Source organism: Lissotriton helveticus, chromosome 9 (genome assembly GCF_964261635.1).
Source record: "Lissotriton helveticus chromosome 9, aLisHel1.1, whole genome shotgun sequence".
In the NCBI taxonomy this organism is placed as follows: Eukaryota; Metazoa; Chordata; class Amphibia; order Caudata; family Salamandridae; genus Lissotriton; species Lissotriton helveticus.
Window position 1 is genome coordinate 203,865,469 of NC_136070.1, and position 25,836 is coordinate 203,891,304.

Genomic DNA, 25,836 nt, shown 5'->3' on the forward strand with positions numbered 1-25,836 from the left:
CTCTGAACATAATATACATGGTCAGGCCAATAGTCAACAGGCCGCTATGAATTTAGACACCTAAAATTGGATAGTGGTACACAACAAGGCATTGCTTACATACAGGGGATCACTGCAGGATGTCACCGTGAATCAACATGTGGAGGAAAACAGGTTCATCCCACAACCTTAGGCACAAAGCCAGGGTATTGCTGTTCATTGCAAGACTCACAGTTTGAGAACTCCATGTGACTTAAAGACAATATAAACTGTCAGAAGTTACAAACCGCACACACGGGTAGAAGAGAAAGCTCGCTAAGTATCATAGATGCTGTGATGTTACTGTAATTTTAATTCCTACAGGGGCATATAACCCCAAGCAAAAACACTAGTGAATTGGAATATAAACCCAATATATATTCATATTCTTTTTTTCTGTGACCTGTGTTATTGGTTTACTGCTGTGAAGTGCAGTACTGAAATAACGTGAATTTTGAAAAATGTATATGAAGAATATCACCAGAAATCGTAGGAAATGTGCTTTATTCAATAATGTTCATCAGTATGTGAACCTTGTAGCGTGAAATAAATGTGACTAATAATATTCAAATTTGCATAATTTAAATTGCTAAATGACATTCTGATTTATTCAGTCATGATTAAATAATGAATTAAAGTAATCTTGTATCTAATCATCTTCCTACCTTTTTCTCTTCATGCGTAACTTGTAGAGTGGAAATTGTGATGTTTCACTTTTTTCTGTCAATGATAAAGCAGGTATATTAACACTGTTTATCTGTGTTTTCTTGCAGACACTCAAACCTGATCTACAATGGAAAAACTGCTTTATTATCTCCTGCTGATTGGCATGGCTGTGAAAGCTGACGTCTGTCCGAAACGTTGTGCCTGTCAAAATTTGTCTCCTAACCTTGCAACCCTTTGTGACAAAAAAGGGCTTTTGTTTGTTCCACCAAATATTAATCGAAGAACTGTGGAACTGCGCCTGGCAGATAATTTTGTGACAAGTATCAAAAGGAAAGATTTTGCCAACATGACAAGCTTGGTGGATCTAACATTATCGCGGAACACCATCAGTTACATCACGCCCCATGCATTTTCTGACTTGCGTAACTTGAGAGCTTTGCATTTGAACAGCAATCGATTAAATAAGATCACAAATGAGATGTTCAGTGGACTTTCAAACCTTCACCATTTGATACTCAACAATAACCAACTCACTTTGATCTCATCAACGGCCTTTGATGATGTTTTAGCTCTAGAGGAGCTTGACTTGTCCTACAATAATCTGGAAACTATACCATGGGATGCTGTTGAGAAAATGGTTAGCTTGCATACTCTCAGCTTAGATCACAATATGATTGACAACGTCCCTAAAGGTACATTCTCACACCTCCACAAACTCAACAGGTTAGACGTGACATCTAACAAACTGCAGAAGCTGCCGCCAGATCCCCTCTTTCAGCGAGCCCAGGATTTAGCCACCTCTGGAATCATGAACCCATCTACATTTGCACTGAGCTTTGGGGGAAACCCGTTGCATTGCAATTGTGAACTCCTCTGGCTACGTCGCCTTGAAAGACAAGATGACCTTGAGACATGTGCTTCTCCTCCTCTTTTAACTGGGCGTTACTTTTGGTCGATAACGGAGGAGGAATTTCTCTGTGAACCACCGCTTATCACCAGACACACGCATGAACTAAGAGTTCTCGAGGGTCAAAGAGCGACATTGAGATGCAAGGCCAGAGGTGACCCAGAGCCGGAAATTCACTGGATTTCCCCTGATGGAAAGATACTTTCGAATGGAACACGGTCTCTTGTGTACGACAACGGAACCCTGGACATCCTTATTACAACTGTCAAAGACACTGGCGCATTTTCCTGCATCGCTTCTAATCCTGCTGGGGAAGCCACACAGACCGTTGACCTCCATATAATCAAACTTCCACACCTTATCAACAGCACAAACCATATCCACGAGCCTGACCCTGGGTCTTCAGATATCTCCACCTCCACCAAATCTGGATCCAACGCAAGCAGCAGCAATGGGGAGACTAAAATCAGTCAGGATAAGAGAGTTGTTGTGGCCGAAGCAACCTCGTCTACCGCACTAATAAAATTCAATTTTCAAAGAAACATCCCTGGCATCCGCATGTTCCAAATACAGTACAATGGCACGTACGACGACTCCCTCGTTTACCGGTAAGGTAGATTCTTCCCAATCACCTATATGTCTTTTATTTGGACTAAAAAACGCAGAAAGTTTGTCAGTTGCAACGTAATATGTATAGCTGATGCACATGTTATGTATAGCGCCTAATGTAATGCAGTTTGCACAGCTGATCCCAATGTTGATATGCAGTGACTATATCTCTCTCTTGTCTGTCCTATCCTCTTCTGCTTCACCACTCATTAGTCTATCCTTTCCTCTTACATCTCTTTCTCTCTCAAAAGACAATCTAAAGGGGCTAGCTATATGTACTCTAATATGTAAATGACTATTACCCAAGCGGGGCTAACCCTGTAACAGTGGCTGTGATTGTATCCTATGTAAAAGCAAATACAAATATATATGAAATATATATATATTACCTACTGGCGGTCGCCAGTAGGTATATATAGTTAGGATTTTTTCTCTATGGGATTTTTGAAAATTCTATGTCTAATAACTTTGGCGTTTGTGGACGGAATTGGCTGAAATTTTCAGGAAAATGGCACATTTTGTTTCTGAGCAGCCCTTGAAAATTTGGGGGGGGTTCGTCAAGGGGGGGACGAGAAAAAAGGGGGGTCCCAAAACGTGTTTTTAACATTGAGTTTTCCATAGGGCGGTTGGCCTCACTTTTAGCCCGAACGGCTGAATGGATTTGTTTCGAAACTTGGCAAAATTGTAGGGACTGGTAGCCCGATGTGCCTTTTGTAGGTCTCAATATATGTGCTCCAGTGGATTTTGAGAAATTAACGTTTAAAAAAAGATATATATCTGTAACAGCGGACCGGGCAGCGTCCCAGGACGCGTACTTTTCGCGCAACGGAGCTTTGTGAAGCGAAGCTGATTGGCTCTCTGGCATCTGTCAACATTCCAAAAAGTCCGTAGCAGCCGCCATCTTGTCTCTCGGTAGGATCGAGAGACAAGAGGAGGCCAAAACAAAGGGGGAAATAACCATAAGGGGGCATAGTAGATCCTCGCTGACCCCCTAGGTTTGATGTGGAGGTTTTAAAAGGGCCCCGCGGGGCAAAAAAAAAAAATAATAATAATAATCGAACGGCTGAATGGATTTGCACGAAACTTGGCAAAATATTAGGGACTGGTAGCCCGATGTGCCTTTTCTAGGTCTCAATATATGTGCTCCCGTGGATTTTGAGAAATTAACGTTCAAAAAAAGATATATATCTGTAACAGCGCTCCGCTTCGCGTAACGGAGGTTTGCGAAGCTGATTGGTCATTCTGTCACTGGGCTATAGTTGGGCTACATCTGGCTGATATTTGGGCTACATTTGTTTTTTTTGTGTCTGGCGGCCATCTTTGGGCTACATTGGGCTTCATTGGGCTACATTGGGCTACATTTGGGCTCCAACATATATATAGGCCAATGTAGCCCAATATATATTTTTCAAAGTTAATTTTCGTAAAAACCACTGGAGCATATATCTTGAGACATAGCAAAGGCACATCGGGCTACCAGTCCCTACAATTTTGCCAAGTTTCGTGGAAATCCATTCAGCCGTTCGAGCTAAAAGTGAGTCCAACCGCCCTATGGAAATGAAGGAAATGAATGGGTAATTTGTAATTAGCAAATAGCTAATCGCAAACTAGGAATGGTAAAGAATCGCTATTTATTCCTTAAAGTTCGCTATTTAGGAAATGCAAAAAACTTTGATGATACATATTGCGGTTCATCTCTAACAAGATAAGAAGCATAGGGATAGATTTATGATGACTGGCGCATCACCAGGGATGTGTTAGTCATTCTGTGCCGCTGTTCCGTCACCTATGGTGTGCTGCATTTACAATGCGGCGCATCATGGGGCAAAAACAGCACAGATGCGTGATGTATCTGTGCCGTAAAGGTGGCGCATTGCTGGAGTTGTATCGCAAGTGTGATGAAGCTCCAGCAAGGGTCGGGGGTGCCCCTGTCGCAGGGTTTCTGTTCTCACACAGAACTGTGGACAGAGGATTGGAACCTCGGCGAATTAGGGTGTCCCAAAACTCACGTTAGTAATCAAAAACCCTTAGCAAGCTAGGTACAGCGTCACATTGGATATAACAAACTCTCAATGTTTAGACAATCCAGAATATGAACTTATAGTACCTCAGGATACGTGGAACTCATGAACAGTCGGTCGTTATATATTTCTTAGAAACCAGAACATGGAGTTAAGAAGAACACATGTGTATTTGAAATGTTTATTTACTAATGCCGTCTTCTCAGGCGTAGTATCTTAGATAATACAAGTACACATATTATCAGTAGCAAAATTACCAGCATAGTTACTAGTACATAAAAAGCGAATGGTGATAGTATGTTAACATGCTGTAAATGAATAAGAGTTAGCAACACTTATAAGCAGCCGCGGGCCGTGGAGGGAGTTACGGTGAGGCAGGGAGGCGGGGAGGGGGAGAAGCAGGGTGGAGAATACAAGTACACATATTATCAGTAGCAAAATTACCAGCATAGTTACTAGTACATAAAAAGCGAATGGTGATAGTATGTTAACATGCTGTAAATGAATAAGAGTTAGCAACACTTATAAGCAGCCGCGGGCCGTGGAGGGAGTTACGGTGGGGCAGGGAGGCGGGGAGGGGGAGGGGCAGGGTGGAGAGGGCTCCACCCTGCTTCTCCCCCTCCCTGCCTCACCGTAACTCCCTCCACGGCCCGCGGCTGCTTATATCTCACCCTCCCTAATACACATATTATATTATTTGCTAAGAAGGTCTCTTTGTGTTGGTTTAGGGCGTGCCCATACTTTAGTGTCTTAGATTTGAAGGAATCACATCAGCATACACCAGCTCTCTCTTCATGTGAACCGCATCAAGTGTTGTGTATGTGTGTTCGGCAAAGCAATATAAAACCCGCCTCATGCCCAGAATTGGCAGAAGTTGCACTTATGTTATGAGTATGAAGTCGTGGAGATCAGACCTCATAACAATTCTGTATCGTGTTGTTCTTGAAACTTTAGCACTCGCTGTACAGATATAGTTTAACAAGCAAAGCAGATAGTAGAGCAATAACATATTATTCTCATGTAAACCACGATGAACTACTAGGTTGAAAGCTAAAGCAACAACTAAGTGTCGTGTGCAGAAGTTGCAAAAAAGGAAAAATGGCGTTTAAACCGGTAATGAGCCCATGCTAACTTAACACGGTGTAAAGATATCCAGGACCTAGATGACACCTCCCCATGATCCGGAAACGAACTGAATAAGATAATAGAAGTGCCATCTCATGAGAGCAGATTGCAAGTTTATATGTGGACGGTCCGCAAGGTAAAGCATTAAAAACTAGGAAAATTTAATGCTAAAGAAAAATAAAACAGCCAAGTACTTTATCGAGTCTTAAGCCAATAGGCAAGGTAAATAATAAAAACTTGACAAATAAGTCAATGAATTGTCAATGAAATGCTAGTACTCAGCATATCAAACATGAAAAAGGTCTATGACATAACTGTGTATGCAAAATAAGCTGCAACAGCCTCCAATAGGAAGTCACCAACTTCATCCGAAAACAGTTCAGCCATCCAATTTAAAAGCGGAAAAGAACATACGTGCTCTCCCAGCACCGGATCCTCTATCACCATCAGAGGACAGCTCGGTGGGTTTTCAAGAAAGCTCTGTTCCAAGAAAGACTGTGCTGCCGCCAGTAAATTCCAGGGACCAATTAGTCCATGCAACAATGCCACAGCCATAATCCTTTCGCCAGGACAAACCAACTCGTGAGTAATGATAGGAGTCATCAGCTGATTAAAGTCGACGTCAGGAGAAACCGGTCCGCAGAGACACAAATCAATGGCCCAATCGAAATCACAGGTCAGGCAGTGAAATACAGGCTGGACACAGGTGAAGTAGGAGAATCGAAAAGATAATCCATATGCCGTGCTTAATATCGCCAACGGCATTGTGCCATAATATTCTAGCATGCGATTGCGGAACAGTGTCAGCAGCTGCAGGGCGGGAGGTTGCATAGGAGGGAAATCCATATTTAAAAATGTAAAAAAGCACAAGAGCGTCCGCTGGTAATGCAAGTAAAAATGGCAATCCACGAAGCAGAGTGGAGAAAATAGAATGAAAGAAAGCAGGGATGACTCCAAAGATTTTCTCAAATGAAGTCACGAGACCACTGGTAACAACTTTAAAAAAGTGCGCCAGGGCCTTTGTGGAGGATGCGTTAAAGATAGTCCGAACCATCTTGCTGAAATTGAAAGGCAAATCTGAATTGAAAAGGGTCTGCACCTCTGTACGGGTGTTCGCTATGTGAAGCACGAAAGTTTCACGGGCCGAACTCAAGGCCACCTCTCTCTGAGACAAAAGAGCTCTTAAACTTGCCATGCCGTTGAAATCTGCTCCCAAGGTTGGTATTTGTGGCCAGATTGAAAACTCCCTATTTTCATGTGTGGGAGGAAATAGAACATTTCTGCAGCAAATAACCCGTTCACTTACTGTTACGATAAAAGGAATACTTTTAATTAACCCAGAACAATCTTCATTATTGAGCATCAAATAACTACCATTTTCCAACAACTTGAACGTGGGGATGATAGCAGGAACTGGCGTGCCTTGCAACACGCAAGCCATATTTGGTCGGTGTTTGTTGCATGAACCGTGTAACTGTATGTGCCTACACATTAGTGAATGATCTGGCGTCTCAGTGCATTCCTCTCCATTCAGATAAACTTCTTGATCATCTTTGAAACATCTGTATGTGTATGGAAGTGACCAGACCTCATGAAGAAAAGCACTACCTAAAGGTTCATAACGACCTATTGGTATATATTTCATACAATTTGAAAACTTATATAAAGCAAAAGGCAGCGTTATTAAACCGTGGATAAGGCACGTTGTCAAAAAACCCGCAATCCTCTGCTGATGATGTCACTGAGCATGTCACGAATGATGTAATATGTGACATCATCAGCAGTGGATTACGGGTAATAGTATCTCTAGTTTACTCCCCTATAGCTGTCTTTCTTTTAACATAAGTCTCTGTTTCCTTCCCTTATACTTTCTGTTTTTGGTTCGCTTCCGGTTCGCGTACCGGCGAGCGAACTGGGAAGCGAACTAAGAGAAATAGAGGTTGGCACAGTTCCAAATATTGTACCAATTTTTTAATAACGGGGAGGTAGTTCTGAAAATAACTTTTTTTTTTATTGTTTTTGTTGTTTTATATTTTTTTTATTATTTTTCGGAACATTTTTTTACTTTTTTTGAATTTTTCTGAACAGTTTTATATTTTTTGGGGTTTTTCTTGGAGGGGGCAATGAAAACGATTCATTGTAAAGGGCTCAACAGGAGCAACAAAACAAAAAAAAAGTATTTATTATTTTGGGCGTTTCGTACAAACTTGCATATGATAGTCAATAGCTCTGTTGATCAGAGTGATGCTTCTTTCTCCGTAGCAAATGAATCCATCGCAAAATACGCAGATGTGTTTTACTTCACCAAATCTCATTTGTATATTTGGCACCATCTCCCTGCCCTCTGGTCCCGTTACTTCCGGTACAACAGATCTTCTGGCCATAATAGGGAGATTATCTAGGTCGTTCCGAAACTGTGCAGCACTGTAGTTGTTAGGATGCCACCTAGTCATATGGCGATGCATTGTGTACTTTCCGAAACTGTATTTTTTCTCGGTTCCTCTGGACAGTCTATCTTGACATATAAGGCAAGTTACGTATCTTGCATTTACTTTTTTCTGACCTTTGGGAATTTTAAAAAATTGCCAAATGAAGTTTTCTTTCCGGTGAGACGTCCTGGGTTCCTCAGGCAAAAACTGCCTCTCTTCCTGCTCTTCCTCGTCTTCCTCTTCTTCCTCTTCTTGCTGAATTATAACTTGAGCAGGTGGTCCACTCTTCCTTGGATGTGGTGGAGGTGGTGGGGAAGCACCAGCTGAAGCTACTAAAGAAGCCATTGCTCAGTGATCACAAAGGGTCTTTCTCTCACAATGATGAAAGTCAGAGTGAGGAAAGAAGGAGGGATTTTCATCATTTGGGAAAAACAAGAGTTCTCAACCAATGAAAAGTGTTCATTTTAGATTATATGACCTAGTCTTACATCATTAGGAAACCAAAAGTGAAATGAACCAATGAAAAGTGTTATTACCAAGTCACATGACCTGCTGTGTTTACGTTAAGCGCTTTGCAGGGCCTCCCGGTTTGCTTCCAGAAACCTGCGCTTTGCGACTCGCTTCGCGTACCAGTTCGCTAACGTAGCACGTCATATGACGTATCACGCGACAACGTGAAACGTCATGCGGACGGGAGACGTCACGATGTTGTTTTCTAACGCGGCACTTGCGGTAAAGAAACGTTTACCGGCTCGCGGTCTATTTCGCGGCATCAAGGTCAGCTAACGGGAAGGTTCCCGATTCGCGAAGCGGGAACGAAGAAAAAAAAATATTTTAAAAAAAAATTATTCATAAACATATAAAATATATTTTTGGATTTAAAGAAGAATACATTTTACAGCTACAGATATTAGCTGTTAAAAAACCAATGAAATTCACTGAAAAAACCATAGGTTATAGACCATATATAGTTAGGAATTAGCATTTACAAAACCTTGAAAATTCACTGAAAAAACCATAGGTTATAGACCATATATAGTTAGGAATTAGCATTTAAAAAACCTTATTTTACTCACACAAAACCATTGAAATTCCATATATAGTTAGTTGCACTAACTATATATCGCGCACCCGCAATCCACTGCTGATCATGTCACATATTACATCATTCATGACATGGTCAGTGACATCACTGATGACATCACTGATGACATCTCAAATGACATCACTGATGAGATCACTGATGACATCATCCAGTGACTGTGTGTTTCTGTAAAGTTTAAATATGTTTTACATATTGAAGAATGAGTAGATGTATAAGTGTCTGGACGAAGGATTTAGTAGGTGCATGACTGAATGTATGAGTGAGTGATTAAATGTGTCTCACTGAGTGCATGGGTTTTTTAAATGCTAATTCCTAACTATATATGGTCTATAACCTATGGTTTTTTCAGTGAATTTTCAAGGTTTTGTAAATGCTAATTCCTAACTAAGGGGTCGATTAGGATCGCGGACGGACTTGAGTCCGTCCGCGACCCCTGAGGAGGAGGGAACGTCCGCATGGGCTGCGGCGTTCCCTCCGATCTGATTAGGATGTGACCGCCAGGGTGGCGGTCACATCCTCTATCTCTAACATTGCGGCGGGTGCAGCTTCAAGCTGCACCCGCCCCAATGTAAAAAATGCATGCACAGCATTTCCGTGCACAAAGCGGCAGGCACCGCGCGGTGCCTGCTGCATTGTGCACGCAAATGCAGGGGGGTACCATAGGTACCCCCCATGTGCACTCACCACCACCCCTTCACCCAGGGGGCCCGCAACGGGCCCCCGAAGTGAAGGTCCGTATGCTTTTCCATGGCGGCAATGCCGCCGTGGAAAAGCATATTTACACACACATCATAATATGGCGGACGGTGTCTCATAGACACCGCCTGCCATGTTATGGCTTTTCCGCCGCGGTCGGCTCCGACCGCGGCGGAAAAGCGGCGGACGGAATTCCAGACCCACCAGCCATCCTAATTTGGCGGTGGGTCTTTGGAGTCTCCGCCGCGGTTTTTCCGCATCCTCCAGGCCGGCGGACACTTCCGCCGGCCCGGAGGATGCGGAAAAACCGCCATCCTAATCGGCCCCTATATATGGTCTATAACCTATGGTTTTTTCAGTGAATTTCATTGGTTTTTTAACAGCTAATATCTGTAGCTGTAAAATGTATTCTTCTTTAAATCCAAAAATATATTTTATATGTTTATGAATAATTTTTTTTTAAATATTTTTTTTTCTTCGTTCCCGCTTCGCGAATCGGGAACCTTCCCGTTAGCTGACCTTGATGCCGCGAAATAGACCGCGAGCCGGTAAACGTTTCTTCACCGCAAGTGCCGCGTTAGAAAACAACATCGTGACGCCTCCCGTTGTCGCGTGATACGTCATATGACGTGCTACGTTAGTGAACTGGTACGCGAAGCGAGTCGCAAAGCGCAGGTTTCTGGAAGCAAACCGGGAGGCCCTGCAAAGCGCTTAACGTAAACACAGCAGGTCATGTGACTTGGTAATAACACTTTTCATTGGTTCATTTCACTTTTGGTTTCCTAATGATGTAAGACTAGGTCATATAATCTAAAATGAACACTTTTCATTGGTTGAGAACTCTTGTTTTTCCCAAATGATGAAAATCCCTCCTTCTTTCCTCACTCTGACTTTCATCATTGTGAGAGAAAGACCCTTTGTGATCACTGAGCAATGGCTTCTTTAGTAGCTTCAGCTGGTGCTTCCCCACCACCTCCACCACATCCAAGGAAGAGTGGACCACCTGCTCAAGTTATAATTCAGCAAGAAGAGGAAGAAGAGGAAGACGAGGAAGAGCAGGAAGAGAGGCAGTTTTTGCCTGAGGAACCCAGGACGTCTCACCGGAAAGAAAACTTCATTTGGCAATTTTTTAAAATTCCCAAAGGTCAGAAAAAAGTAAATGCAAGATACGTAACTTGCCTTATATGTCAAGATAGACTGTCCAGAGGAACCGAGAAAAAATACAGTTTCGGAAACTACACAATGCATCGCCATATGACTAGGTGGCATCCTAACAACTACAGTGCTGCACAGTTTCGGAACGACCTAGATAATCTCCCTATTATGGCCAGAAGATCTGTTGTACCGGAAGTAACGGGACCAGAGGGCAGGGAGATGGTGCCAAATATACAAATGAGATTTGGTGAAGTAAAACACATCTGCGTATTTTGCGATGGATTCATTTGCTACGGAGAAAGAAGCATCACTCTGATCAACAGAGCTATTGACTATCATATGCAAGTTTGTACGAAACGCCCAAAATAATAAATACTTTTTTTTTGTTTTGTTGCTCCTGTTGAGCCCTTTACAATGAATCGTTTTCATTGCCCCCTCCAAGAAAAACCCCAAAAAATATAAAACTGTTCAGAAAAATTCAAAAAAAGTAAAAAAATGTTCCGAAAAATAATAAAAAAAATATAAAACAACAAAAACAATTAAAAAAAAAGTTCTTTTCAGAACTACCTCCCCGTTATTAAAAAATTGGTACAATATTTGGAACTGTGCCAACCTCTATTTCTCTTAGTTCGCTTCCCAGTTCGCTCGCCGGTACGCGAACCGGAAGCGAACCAAAAACAGTAAGTATAAGGGAAGGAAACAGAGACTTATGTTAAAAGAAAGACAGCTATAGGGGAGTAAACTAGAGATACTATTACCCGTAATCCACTGCTGATGATGTCACATATTACATCATTCATGACATGCTCAGTGACATCATCAGCAGAGGATTGCGGGTTTTTTGACAACGTGCCTTATCCACGGTTTAATAACGCTGCCTTTTGCTTTATATAAGTTTTCAAATTGTATGAAATATATACCAATAGGTCGTTATGAACCTTTAGGTAGTGCTTTTCTTCATGAGGTCTGGTCGCTTCCATACACATACAGATGTTTCAAAGATGATCAAGAAGTTTATCTGAATGGAGAGGAATGCACTGAGACGCCAGATCATTCACTAATGTGTAGGCACATACAGTTACACGGTTCATGCAACAAACACCGACCAAATATGGCTTGCGTGTTGCAAGGCACGCCAGTTCCTGCTATCATCCCCACGTTCAAGTTGTTGGAAAATGGTAGTTATTTGATGCTCAATAATGAAGATTGTTCTGGGTTAATTAAAAGTATTCCTTTTATCGTAACAGTAAGTGAACGGGTTATTTGCTGCAGAAATGTTCTATTTCCTCCCACACATGAACATAGGGAGTTTTCAATCTGGCCACAAATACCAACCTTGGGAGCAGATTTCAACGGCATGGCAAGAATAAGAGCTCTTTTGTCTCAGAGAGAGGTGGCCTTGAGTTCGGCCCGTGAAACTTTCGTGCTTCACATAGCGAACACCCGTACAGAGGTGCAGACCCTTTTCAATTCAGATTTGCCTTTCAATTTCAACAAGATGGTTCGGACTATCTTTAACGCATCCTCCACAAAGGCCCTGGCGCACTTTTTTAAAGTTGTTACCAGTGGTCTCGTGACTTCATTTGAGAAAATCTTTGGAGTCATCCCTGCTTTCTTTCATTCTATTTTCTCCACTCTGCTTCGTGGATTGCCATTTTTACTTGCATTACCAGCGGACGCTCTTGTGCTTTTTTACATTTTTAAATATGGATTTCCCTCCTATGCAACCTCCCGCCCTGCAGCTGCTGACACTGTTCCGCAATCGCATGCTAGAATATTATGGCACAATGCCGTTGGCGATATTAAGCACGGCATATGGATTATCTTTTCGATTCTCCTACTTCACCTGTGTCCAGCCTGTATTTCACTGCCTGACCTGTGATTTCGATTGGGCCATTGATTTGTGTCTCTGCGGACCGGTTTCTCCTGACGTCGACTTTAATCAGCTGATGACTCCTATCATTACTCACGAGTTGGTTTGTCCTGGCGAAAGGATTATGGCTGTGGCATTGATGCATGGACTAATTGGTCCCTGGAATTTACTGGCGGCAGCACAGTCTTTCTTGGAACAGAGCTTTCTTGAAAACCCACCGAGCTGTCCTCTGATGGTGATAGAGGATCCGGTGCTGGGAGAGCACGTATGTTCTTTTCCGCTTTTAAATTGGATGGCTGAACTGTTTTCGGATGAAGACGGTGACTTCCTATTGGAGGCTGTTGCAGCTTATTTTGCATACACAGTTATGTCATAGACCTTTTTCATGTTTGATATGCTGAGTACTAGCATTTCATTGACAATTCATTGACTTATTTGTCAAGTTTTTATTATTTACCTTGCCTATTGGCTTAAGACTCGATAAAGTACTTGGCTGTTTTATTTTTCTTTAGCATTAAATTTTCCTAGTTTTTAATGCTTTACCTTGCGGACCGTCCACATATAAACTTGCAATCTGCTCTCATGAGATGGCACTTCTATTATCTTATTCAGTTCGTTTCCGGATCATGGGGAGGTGTGATCTAGGTCCTGGATATCTTTACACCGTGTTAAGTTAGCATGGGCTCATTACCGGTTTAAACGCCATTTTTCCTTTTTTGCAACTTCTGCACACGACACTTAGTTGTTGCTTTAGCTTTCAACCTAGTAGTTCATCGTGGTTTACATGAGAATAATATGTTATTGCTCTACTATCTGCTTTGCTTGTTAAACTATATCTGTACAGCGAGTGCTAAAGTTTCAAGAACAACACGATACAGAATTGTTATGAGGTCTGATCTCCACGACTTCATACTCATAACATAAGTGCAACTTCTGCCAATTCTGGGCATGAGGCGGGTTTTATATTGCTTTGCCGAACACACATACACAACACTTGATGCGGTTCACATGAAGAGAGAGCTGGTGTATGCTGATGTGATTCCTTCAAATCTAAGACACTAAAGTATGGGCACGCCCTAAACCAACACAAAGAGACCTTCTTAGCAAATAATATAATATGTGTATTAGGGAGGGTGAGATATAAGCAGCCGCGGGCCGTGGAGGGAGTTACGGTGAGGCAGGGAGGGGGAGAAGCAGGGTGGAGCCCTCTCCACCCTGCCCCTCCCCCTCCCCGCCTCCCTGCCCCACCGTAACTCCCTCCACGGCCCGCGGCTGCTTATAAGTGTTGCTAACTCTTATTCATTTACAGCATGTTAACATACTATCACCATTCGCTTTTTATGTACTAGTAACTATGCTGGTAATTTTGCTACTGATAATATGTGTACTTGTATTCTCCATCCTGCTTCTCCCCCTCCCCGCCTCCCTGCCTCACCGTAACTCCCTCGACGGCCCGCGGCTGCTTATAAGTGTTGCTAACTCTTATTCATTTACAGCATGTTAACATACTATCACCATTCGCTTTTTATGTACTAGTAACTATGCTGGTAATTTTGCTACTGATAATATGTGTACTTGTATTATCTAAGATACTACGCCTGAGAAGACGGCATTAGTAAATAAACATTTCAAATACACATGTGTTCTTCTTAACTCCATGTTCTGGTTTCTAAGAAATATATAACGACCGACTGTTCATGAGTTCCACGTATCCTGAGGTACTATAAGTTCATATTCTGGATTGTCTAAACATTGAGAGTTTGTTATATCCAATGTGACACTGTACCTAGCTTGCTAAGGGGTTTTTGATTACTAACGTGAGTTTTGGGACACCCTAATTCGCCGAGGTTCCAATCCTCTGTCCACAGTTCTGTGTGAGAACAGAAACCCTGCGACAGGGGCACCCCCGACCCTTGCTGGAGCTTCATCACACTTGCGATACAACTCCAGCAATGCGCCACCTTTACGGCACAGATACATCACGCATCTGTGCTGTTTTTGCCCCATGATGCGCCGCATTGTAAATGCAGCACACCATAGATGACGGAACAGCGGCACAGAAAGACTAACACATCCCTGGTGATGCGCCAGTCATCATAAATCTATCCCTATGCTTCTTATCTTGTTAGAGATGAACCGCCATATGCATCATCAAAGTTTTTTGCATTTCCTAAATAGCGAACTTTAAGGAATAAATAGCGATTCTTTACCATTCCTAGTTTGCGATTAGCTATTTGCTAATTACAAATTACCCATTCATTTCCTTCATTTCCATAGGGCGGTTGGACTCACTTTTAGCTCGAACGGCTGAATGGATTTCCACGAAACTTGGCAAAATTGTAGGGACTGGTAGCCCGATGTGCCTTTGCTATGTCTCAAGATATATGCTCCAGTGGTTTTTACGAAAATTAACTTTGAAAAATATATATTGGGCTACATTGGCCTATATATATGTTGGAGCCCAAATGTAGCCCAATGTAGCCCAATGAAGCCCAATGTAGCCCAATGTAGCCCAAAGATGGCCGCCAGACACAAAAAAAACAAATGTAGCCCAAATATCAGCCAGATGTAGCCCAACTATAGCCCAGTGACAGAATGACCAATCAGCTTCGCAAACCTCCGTTACGCGAAGCGGAGCGCTGTTACAGATATATATCTTTTTTTGAACGTTAATTTCTCAAAATCCACTGGAGCACATATATTGAGACCTAGCAAAGGCACATCGGGCTACCAGTCCCTAATATTTTGCCAAGTTTCGTGCAAATCCATTCAGCCGTTCGATTATTATTATTATTATTTTTTTTTGCCCCGCGGGACCCTTTTAAAACCTCCACATCAAACCTAGGGGGTCAGCGAGGATCTACTATGCCCCCTTATGGTTATTTTCCCCTTTGTTTTGGCCTCCTCTTGTCTCTCGATCCTACCGAGAGACAAGATGGCGGCCGCTACGGACTTTTTGGAATGTTGACAGACGCCAGAGAACCAATCAGCTTCGCTTCACAAAGCTCCGTTGCGCGAAAAGTACGCGTCCTGGGACGCTGCCCGGTCCGCTGTTACAGATATATATCTTTTTTTAAACGTTAATTTCTCAAAATCCACTGGAGCACATATATTGAGACCTACAAAAGGCACATCGGGCTACCAGTCCCTACAATTTTGCCAAGTTTCGTGCAAATCCATTCAGCCGTTCGGGCTAAAAGTGAGGCCAACCGCCCTATGGAAAACTCAATGTTAAAAACACGTTTTGGGACCCCCCTTTTTTCTCGGCCCCCCCTTGACGAACCCCCCCCAAATTTTCAAGGGCTGCTCAGAAACAAAATGTGCCATTTTCCTGAAAATTTCAGCCAATTCCGTCCACAAACGCCAAAGTTATTAGACATAGAATTTTCAAAAATCCCATAGAGAAAAAATCCTAACTATATATACCTACTGGCGACCGCCAGTAGGTAATATATATATATTTCCTTAACTTAAAAAGGTGGGAGGCCAGTATCGCACAATTATTTTCTCTGCTTTTTAAATGCACTTAAGAACTTGTGGCAGAAGCTTCTATACTACAGTAATTCAATTGTCAGACTATATATAGGGGCTTTGCACGGCTTAAATGGCACTATTATAGAAAATCCTAACCGCCCTTTAATCCTCTGAGGTGAATTTGCAGGCAAGAGGATTGTAAAGTTATACAACTTGAACAGTGTTTAACTGTTACGTTCTCCGGCGTCGAAAATTGCATGCTCCCAAGTGCACGGCTGAAAATGTTTATGGGGGCGCTACAGTTAAGACGCTTTAATGTTATCGGCGGTGTTTAGGCTAACTGCCAATCAGCTTGCTGTACACAGAGGTGTTGTAGGTGCTAAGTGGATTTATTCTGAAGTCAGCTAATGTAACAGTCACACCTTTCAAAACCAATTTGTCACCAATGATTTCGGAAGCAGGGGCTCTTTGCGGGGAGTTCTGCGCCGCCAAGCAATGCAATTAGTGACCTGTCATTGGAAACTGCGGGCACTATTAATATCGCTGCAGAGCCAGCCCGGGTGTTTCACAGCCGGATGTGCGGATGTAAAGGACAGCATAAAGGGAGGTCCCGGAGGAATATTATTATTAACACGTGTTTAATGTATTCATAGTTTGTAGCAAAGCAGACTCCAACACTTGCAAACTGTCGTTTGAAACGCTGAAAACCAAAATAATTTACCAAATCAGATTCAGTGTTCGACATGGTCAGGAAAATTAGTGAGACAGAGAATCCTTAGATGACATAAGCAGAAACCTTTGCAATATGAAATTAAATCTGCACAAAATGTAGGTTCCTTACTCGGGCGGGATGGCGAGCATTAGAAATGGCGATTGACTAATTGTTCACTAGTAACTGGGCTATTTATGTAGCATTGGAATTTGAATTGGAAGTGCAGTGTGAAAAGATATTGGCAAAAGCCAACCGGGGAGTTCGCATTTGCGGTAACTTACCAGTGGATTGTTCTCTGATCACTTGGGGCAAAGGCTAATGCAAACATGTCCAGCCATCAGTACAACGAAGATCTCTGCTTTGAGGATGCAGTTTGTTAAATGCCCACTTTGGCAATGTATATGAAGTGGGACCTTGTTTGATGCGAAATATCTTCATATTTTTAACTTTTCCGTTCCGAGTGAGTTTTAAAATGCACCCAACGGGAAAAAAACATACATTTATGTAACATCACTACTGGGCTTTGCACAGAGATCGATTTTTTTTTTAAAAAAACGTCACCTGCGCGTGGTACTTAACATATATTTATATAGTTCGTTTTGGTAACTTTTGTCTACATTAATCTTAAAACCTGAATCATTGATTTCTTCCACAATTTTGTTTAATGCCCTGCACAAGGGGTGTCTAAAGTCAACGAAAGCCAAATTCAAATCAAATTTGAGTATTTCTATGTAAATAATGTTTGGGCACATTTAAAGTGTGCTTATCTTAAAAATCTGGAAATTATATGGTCCTCCTATGCCTATATTAGACACAATTCCCTAGAAATGCACTTTTTTAAATGAGTGGAACAGCCCATCTTTGCTTCACACTACTGCATTAAGAAATGTAAATGTGACAAACTAGTTCCTTATGTTTGTCTGAAGAATATGGATGACACAATTATTCACCAGATTCTGCAACTCAATATCACACGTTGAGATGTCTTAAAATCACATAGGTCTAACTAGGTACTGACAAAAACATGATGATGCCAGAAAATACAAGTTACCTTTTTTGGGGAGCCACACTTTGTGAGGTTATTGGGATCGTATTTACATTGTACTCCTTATCACACGTTTTACATTATGCATTTTTTATTTAGCATGTTATAGGTCATTTCCATAGCACTGTTCGGTGTTGCCGAGAACCTGGTGGTAGGTTATTATACAGGTGGGTGCACTATGGGGATCCAGTCTCATAATGACCCCCATGGTCTGTGTAGCTTTGTATCACAGTGTTTTGAGAATCTTGGATTTCTGTAGCCCCATTGTGTCTGTGTCTTCGTATTCTTTGACATATAGTGCGCTCAACCCTACCATCGCAGTAGCACCACAATGTTGTCTGTGTGTTCTTACCCTTAGCTTCATAGTGCTATCATACCCATGGGTCTCTGTAACTCAGTCTTTCTTTGCTTTTTTTGTCTGGCTCCTCCTGTATACTCACTCCTGTTGGCCACGAGATCTCGGTCACCATATCTGTTGTCTGCAGGTTGTGCGGTAGCCACATGCATGTTGCTTTGAGAAATAATGTCTTATGTTCGCCACCTACTGTTGAGAGTGTGATGAGCTGTGGTTTGCTATCCATTTTTATTGGTGCTAAGGGTGGATTTTGATGTGTACCTCATTGTCATCTGGTTTAACAGTGGTGAAGAATGTGCGTTCCTTTTCTGTCTGTTCGTGTATATGTAGGAGTACCAATGTTGGAAATGGTGTCAATATACCTAACAGTGCTCTTACCCATCCGAATTGCTAAGCAGGCTATATTGTAGGTGGTGTAACCGATGGGCAGGTCTTCCATACGCTTGCAATGTCAGTGATCAAGGACACAGATCTTGTGTTTAATGGGTAAGGATCATAAAGTTTCTGAAGTATTATTCAAAGTAGCTCTTCAAATGCAGAGGTGGAATGAGTTTTTGTGCTGAGACATACCTAATACTTTGGGCATCAAGAGTGAGCCCATTCTAATGTCGTAAGTAAACATGTTTCTGATCATTATTTCAATGTTTATAGTCCTAAGATGTGCTAAGATGCTTATGTGATACCACTTCAAGTTTACATTGTCAGCCTTCTGATGATTCTCCTTAGTTAAGGTGAAGCTCACTCAGAACTCTCCATGGGTAATGGGCACTGATTCAACATTGTACAGTTTCTATTCTCAATCATTAACAACATCCTCATTTAATGAAACAATGCTAATATCAAGAAACATGTATCTTTCCCGTAAGAAGAAAATTTAGAGAATCTCTAGAATAAAAATTTGCTCTTGATTTGATCTGATTGACAGCGCAGTTCAGAGCTTTGAGTGTAAGTAGTATAAGAAAGGAGGAGGACAAGCTGATTGGTTCCCTCATGTAGGGTGAAGCAAGAGCATATGGCACAAATTGTGGGCCACGATCATGCAATACTTTGGTTATAGAAATAGGAGCTACAAAATGTAACCACCGCATACTCTAAACAGCAAAGGTCTTAATATCTTTGCGACCACTCCTCTACATTTATGGTGCCGTGTTCTATCATATAGTCCTATGCAACATGAATCATTTGGCCTAAAATAATACAAATAAAAAAGCCTGTTTTTGAGGAATAATAACGCAAAATGGAAGAAGAGTGGCCAAAGTCATGAGTTTCAATTTTCTTGTTTATGTATCAGCAAGATTGGCTTGTCCCAGAGGCTTCATCTTGGTGAGGGATATGGGAGCCATATAAACTTTGAGCCAAAATACAGGAATTTACTTTTTATAGATTTTTGCTCAATTTCTATTGCATCCATACTCTTAATGGGGTTAGCAGTTCTGAGGAAGTGTAGATCTTGGTCCATGGGTGTCTTTATAAAGATATGGGTTGGAAAGTACTTATCCTTTATTCTCTCATTTTAATTAGCAAAAACTCTTAAGGGAAGAGTCAAAAAGCATTTACGAGTGCAGAAAATAGGAGCATCGTTTTACATGCTCTTACATGCCAGTGATTAGACTATTGAAAGCATTTCTCCCATCACCGTTTGCGTGTTTGCTGTATTCCCAGCCTGACTATCCCCATTGTATTCTCATTTTAGATATTTTGCGGGCAAATTCACAAAGGCATGTGAGAGTACGTCAAAGAGTACGACAGGAGTGCTACTTTACTTACTACAAATATCTGTTTGAATAGGCCTCCAAGTCTTCCTTTTCCATGTTGTTAGAAAGTCACTCTTTTTGGCCTGCTCACCCTGATTTTGTATCCTGAATGGAACTGGTGGCAGCTCACTCTGACTGATGTCCTGGACTGTGCTAGTCTGGCACAGGGCCAGTGCTATGTTAAACACAAACATATACATTGAGGTACACTTATTATTGGTTTGACCCACCCAACAGTCCCTAGTAGATTAAAGGGCAGGGGGATAAAAACTACCTAGAAAGCCTTATTATATAATATGGCGTGGCGCTGAGAGGCCAGAAGCCTTTGTTTCACTTGCATGTGTGCACTACTGATAGCCTGAAGTCATTTTAAAACCAGCCCTGTGTTGCATCACTGTTTTCAAAAGTAAAATTCATTGCAAACTCGACTTTGGAGGCATAGGCCCTTTAAAAGTGATATTCTACCGTATTCTTACATTGTGGGTCCTGCTAGGGTCTCCTCTAGGTGTTACAGTGGTGGGGAGTCTTATAACTATAAGCAGGGTCCCTATACAACATGTTTTATCAGCCCAGGTAAGTGAAAGCTGCTCATTCTATTGTTCCCCATTGTAGGAAATTCACTACAAAGTTGATGCTGGTGCTGTGACCACTGTGAAGTTATAACCAAAAATGTGTTTGTATATTAGGAGCCCCCCGGGTCTCCCCTATAAGTTCCAGGGGTGGAAGTTCCTGTAATTATTAGCAGGGTTTTATAAAATAGGTTTTTATAAACCCTGGTGAGGAAACATTTCCACATTTCATTTGTCCATTGAAGATAGCTTGCCTCATAGGCTAACATGCCAATATTTTATGGATGCATAATTATTGCTAGGAAAGTATGAAATATCATTCAAAGGCTGAACAGAATAGTAATGATAAATCCTGCAACTTGGCCTTGCTGATTTTATCATAACTTGTACAGAAAAGAAGGTATAAGACTTTCTTTTCTGTAAGCCAAAATCTAGCCTCTACCACTCTTTCTTGATTGGTCAGCCCAGAGTGGCCTGACCAGGTGGAGGCTATCTGATGGAGATAGCCCTTTGGGGAACTGGACTGCCAGAGCTGGGGGGTTGGCCATAAAGCATCAGCTTCAAAGGAAGATCAGGTCAAGCAAGTCTGTTTGCCAGGGCCAGCCACTCTCCCTGCCAGATGGGAGGCTTAAGGAAGGAATTCACAGATGTGATTGGAATAGGTTTATGGAAATAAGCCATATTCTGAGTTTGGTTTAGTTAGCTCTTGCTGCTCTGCTGGAATTTCAGCCATAGTGGGTTTTGAGAGAATAGTGCTTTCTGGGGCAAGACTATGCCACATTTTGGAGGAAGTTGTCATGCTTTGGGGTGTTGCCCTACACCTCATTGGACAGGGGTGCACCCAGGCTTGTTGCCAGAGAAGAGTGGATACATATGTGAGAGTTGCAGAGCATCTCAGTTCTGCCACCTGAAACTACAAAAAGAAGGAAGATTGTCCTGCTGAAATCCTGATCTGCATCCAAGAGCCTGGCTGGTGAAGACTGCACCTGCTGCACTGTCTGGGGATACAACTCTGAGGGTTTTGCCTTGCTTCAAGAAGGAGTAAGGAGTGGACTTCCTGCAGCTACAGGTTAACCGAGCCTAACCGACCCTTCTCCAGCCATAGCCCCACATTTGGAGTGCGTCCAGTGGAGTTTTAAGGGAGTTGACAATGTGCATTGTAGGAATTGAAGTCCAGACCTGACAAGGACCATCTAGGAGTTTCTAGACCCTTGGATTAGTGTTGTAGAGCCACGGAACTCACCAGGAGACCTTCTGGAAGAACCTCCAGAAGTTTGGGAAAGTTTGGTAAACTTTTTGGAAAAAGCACCACAGGGTGACAAACTTGTCTGTGAGAGCCAATGCTGGCCACCTTTAACCACGGCCTGGATTCCAGGTTCGTCCCACTGAAGAGCTATGGAGGGTCGTCCTCCAGGGTGTGACTGGGAGCTCACAGAAAGTCAAGCCAGTGAACCTCAAAGAATCCTGACTGGTTGAGAGCATCGAGGGCGCCTGTCAGAAGAAGCTCCTGAAAAGTTTCTAAGTGTTAAGGTAAACTTTTGATCGAAGCCTCCCACGTGGATTATCCAAGCAGGGCTCCATTGTGGTTGGACTGAAACTTTGACTTTGTCCTGGTCAAGTGCAAGCAGATGTCCAGAAGTGGTGCTATTGGTTTCTAATACAACACAACAGATGCCAGTACTGAAACTCACTTATGAATTATTCCATCAACGGAACCCAAGCTGATTTGTCAAAGGCACCAAGAAACATTTATTTCTCAGGAATTTTTATTATTCAAATTTATGCTTATTTTCAAAAGATATATGAAAATAAAAACAGATAATACATGACATAAATATAACACATGCAAAACTAGGTTAAATTCTTCATCCCTAGCACAACTTCTCATAAAAGACAACACACATATCCCAGCTTTTCTTTCATCCAATCATTCATTCCTGAAACATACCCAGCTAAACACATTCAACAGTGGGCCACTATTCACCAATTGTTCGACCCACCCAAGAGCTGTACGCGTGTAGCCTCCTATACAAAATAATCCAACACCAGTTGAACGGAAAACAGTCTCCAAAAGATCATCAATATAATTGTATCTGTATATGAAACATTTTGGACAGCAACTTAATTGTACAAAAATCAAATTGACTACACATTGCGTAAGGTCGATGCGTTTCGAACCCTATTAATTGGCAGGGTTCTCCTCAGGACCAACCCAATCTAAAAAAGAAGAAAAATACATACTCTTACTATTCTGATCTTTAAACCACCAAATAAACAGCGGTATCCCAACACCTCACCGGCACAGCAGCTCCCTACCTTTCTCCAAAACGCGATAGACTGTTCTAATCCTTGTCTATCCTAAGTGTCTCTAAAAAATCAAATCAACCTGTACCCCGTCTGAGCTAAGTCACATGAAACAATCCCTGTAAAGATTGTTAAATGGGCTTACTTTGTGTGCTCCTCGGTCCAAGGAGAACAGTGGCCCACTGTTGAATTTTTTGAGTGTCTTTAGGTGGGTATGTTTCAAGAATGAATGATTGGATGAAAGAAAAGCTGGGATATGTGTGGTGTGTTTTATGAGAAGTTGTGCTAGGGATGAAGAATTTAACCTAATTTTGTCTGTGTTATATTTATGTCATGTATTATCTGTTTGTATTTTCATATATCTTTTGAAAAATAAGCAAACATTTGAATAAATAAAATTCCTGAGAAATAAATGTTTCTTGCTGCCTTTGACAAATCAGCTTGGGTTCCGTTGATGGAATAATTCATAAGTGAGTTTTAGTAGTGGCATCTCTTGTGTTGTATTTGATATTGACTCAGCCTTACTGAGTAGAGTCAAGGCCCTTTGTTGATCCTTGCTATTGGTTTGTAAGCACTAGAACATATTTAGTCTTTATAAATTCAATCTCCGGCTCCCTACATTGGATTCTGATGATTTTGTTGTCATTTTAAAGATAAGCATATGTCCTACTTTTTATGAATTGGTGTGGGATTTCTCAGTGTGTTGTGTCTTATGTTTATACTGTACTAATGTTTTTAGATGCTTAACATGCCTGTCTCCTAAGTTAAGCCTTATTGCTCCTGTCAGCTACCAAGGGTTGAGCAAGTGACTAATTTATATAGACCCTTTTGGTGGACCCAGTACTGTTTTGGTGACCTTATTGCTGTTGTTACATGTCTACCTACCCCTCCCCACGACCCACCTTACAACAGAAGTGAAGGTAAGTTGTCAGCATTGTGCCCCCTACTCAGAATCCAAAATATGTTTTAAATAATAGCATTAAACATGAATATTTCCTTTAGTTGTTGTGAGAAATTTTGTTATTGGTTAAATGGCAGGTGACAGCTTTTCAAGCAACAGCCACAGTCTCTGCCAGAATTTACCACACAGGTCACCAAGTTAACCTGTGGTTAACCTTCTGCTAGATTGGCACAAAAGCAGTCATGCTTAACTTGCAGTACACAAACAGTAATAAAGTGAATACACAACACCCAAAAAATCTCACACCAACTTAAGAAAATAGAGTAAAGTTTCATAAATTATTTGACACCAAAATAACAAAAAGCCAATTAATAGAACGGGATTCATGAATTTTTAAAGTTAAAGGTGAAAACTAGCAATTAAAAGATGAAAGCACCAATCCTGGACATCTTGTCATGCAAGTTTAGGTCAAAGACCGCGATGGAGGTCGGGTCCAATACAAGAAGTGGATTGGGACCGGTCAGCTCCTGCCTTCGAACTTAGTAGAAATTTTTAAGAAAATCTTCACAGAAGGTAAAGTCCAGCAAGTCAAGGCTGCAGGCTGTGACCAAGCAGGTTGCCGTTGGGGAGCCACTGGAGGAAGTCGCGGTGAAGATTTCAGATTTCTACATTCAGACTTAGGGCCTGATTTAAATTTCAGCAGATGGGTTACTCTGTCACAGCGGTGCCTTCCACAAGGTACAGGGATATGTAGGGGGGCACCTATGGTGCCCCCCTACATATCCCAGTGCCCATATCGGAGAGCCAGGGGGGATGGAGGGCCCACTACGGGCCCCCAAAGTCCCTTTCCGCCTGCCTTTTCATGGTGGGTTAACCCCATTGAAAAGGCATACGGAAAGGGTCTTGTAATCCCTATGGTGGTGTTTGGTAGGCACCGCCACCATGGTAGGGAATACAACCCCCTCCGCCGTACCGGCAAACTCAAGGAGCCCATCGGATGCGTGGCGGTCGATCTTGCCGACTGCCAACCATCTGCCCACCATTGAAATATTGCAGGTGGATAATATGGTTCCGATGGCAGTGGGACCGCCACTGACAGGCTGTCAGTGGCAGTCACATCGTCATAATAATCGGCCCCTTTGTCTCTTTTTTGGAAGTAAAACATTTCTAGGGGGAGAAAGTTGGAGGCTGGAGCAGACAAAAGTTCCTGGAGGCCCGATACTCCTTTACCGAAGGACAGCTATTGTAAATAAGAACTTAGTGGAAGCTGCCACAAACTCAGGTTGACTGGCAAAGCACCTAGGATGGATATATGAGTAGGTTGGTCCTGGTCTTGTCTCAGTTCTCAGAAACTCCCAAATTTTGGATTTTCGATGTCTAGGCACAATTCAACATTCCCACCGAGGAGTCCAGGACTGTAAAGGCACCACATGGGGGTTTGGGTGCAGGTGTGGGTTCAAGTAGTTTGGTGCCTGTTCTGTCCTTTAGCTGTAATATTGGCTTTTTTGTCAAATAAAATAAGCACAAAAAGCAATGTGGCTTTCAAAAGATTCTTTGTTCGTTTAAAAAAAAAGGTTTTAAAGGCATTAGTAAAACGGGTTATGTTTGTCTTTGTTTAATATGGTACCAGAGATTTACAAGTGTTCAGGTTTTCAAAATGCAAACTTAAAATATAAATGGGTCTGGTTTGCATTGCACAAGATGGGGTGTGCATGAACGAGAGAATTTGCAGTTAATTCCATTTACTATACTATGTGGAAGATTGATAGTGTTAGTAAAACAAGTAGAATATCGTGGGATATTCACGAGAACATGACACCTGCCGTTTTAGAGTGTGTGATTCTGTCTCTCTTAAGAGTCAAATTTGCACCAGCTACAGCTGAATTAATGACTCAGGACATTTATACAGTGCACTAATAATCCATTGATTTCTAGGCACTGCGAAACAGTTTCAAGATCATAATACTGTGATAAAAAAAATCTTGTTTTTACTTTTTATGTGTTTCCAGCTCACAACATCTTGAATCTTCTTAAACTGTGAGACTGTAAACATAATAACAATGTGATGTACAATCTTTGAGCGTGGAGGCATAAGGTGGTGTTTTCTAACTATATTTC

The 25,836-nt window shown here is 41.9% G+C and overlaps 1 protein-coding gene across 3 annotated transcripts in view; it reads left to right on the forward strand.

Moving 5' to 3' along the window:
* LRFN5 (leucine rich repeat and fibronectin type III domain containing 5) overlaps positions 1–25,836 on the forward strand; it is a 1,086,380-nt gene that overhangs the window by 673,595 nt on the left and 386,949 nt on the right. For all 3 annotated transcript variants that reach the window (XM_078659745.1, XM_078659746.1, XM_078659744.1), the window contains one exon: positions 792–2,199. In XM_078659745.1, the coding sequence (XP_078515871.1) occupies positions 812–2,199 (1,388 nt within the window). In that variant the 5' untranslated portion in view covers positions 792–811. The remainder of the gene's footprint in view (positions 1–791; positions 2,200–25,836) is intronic.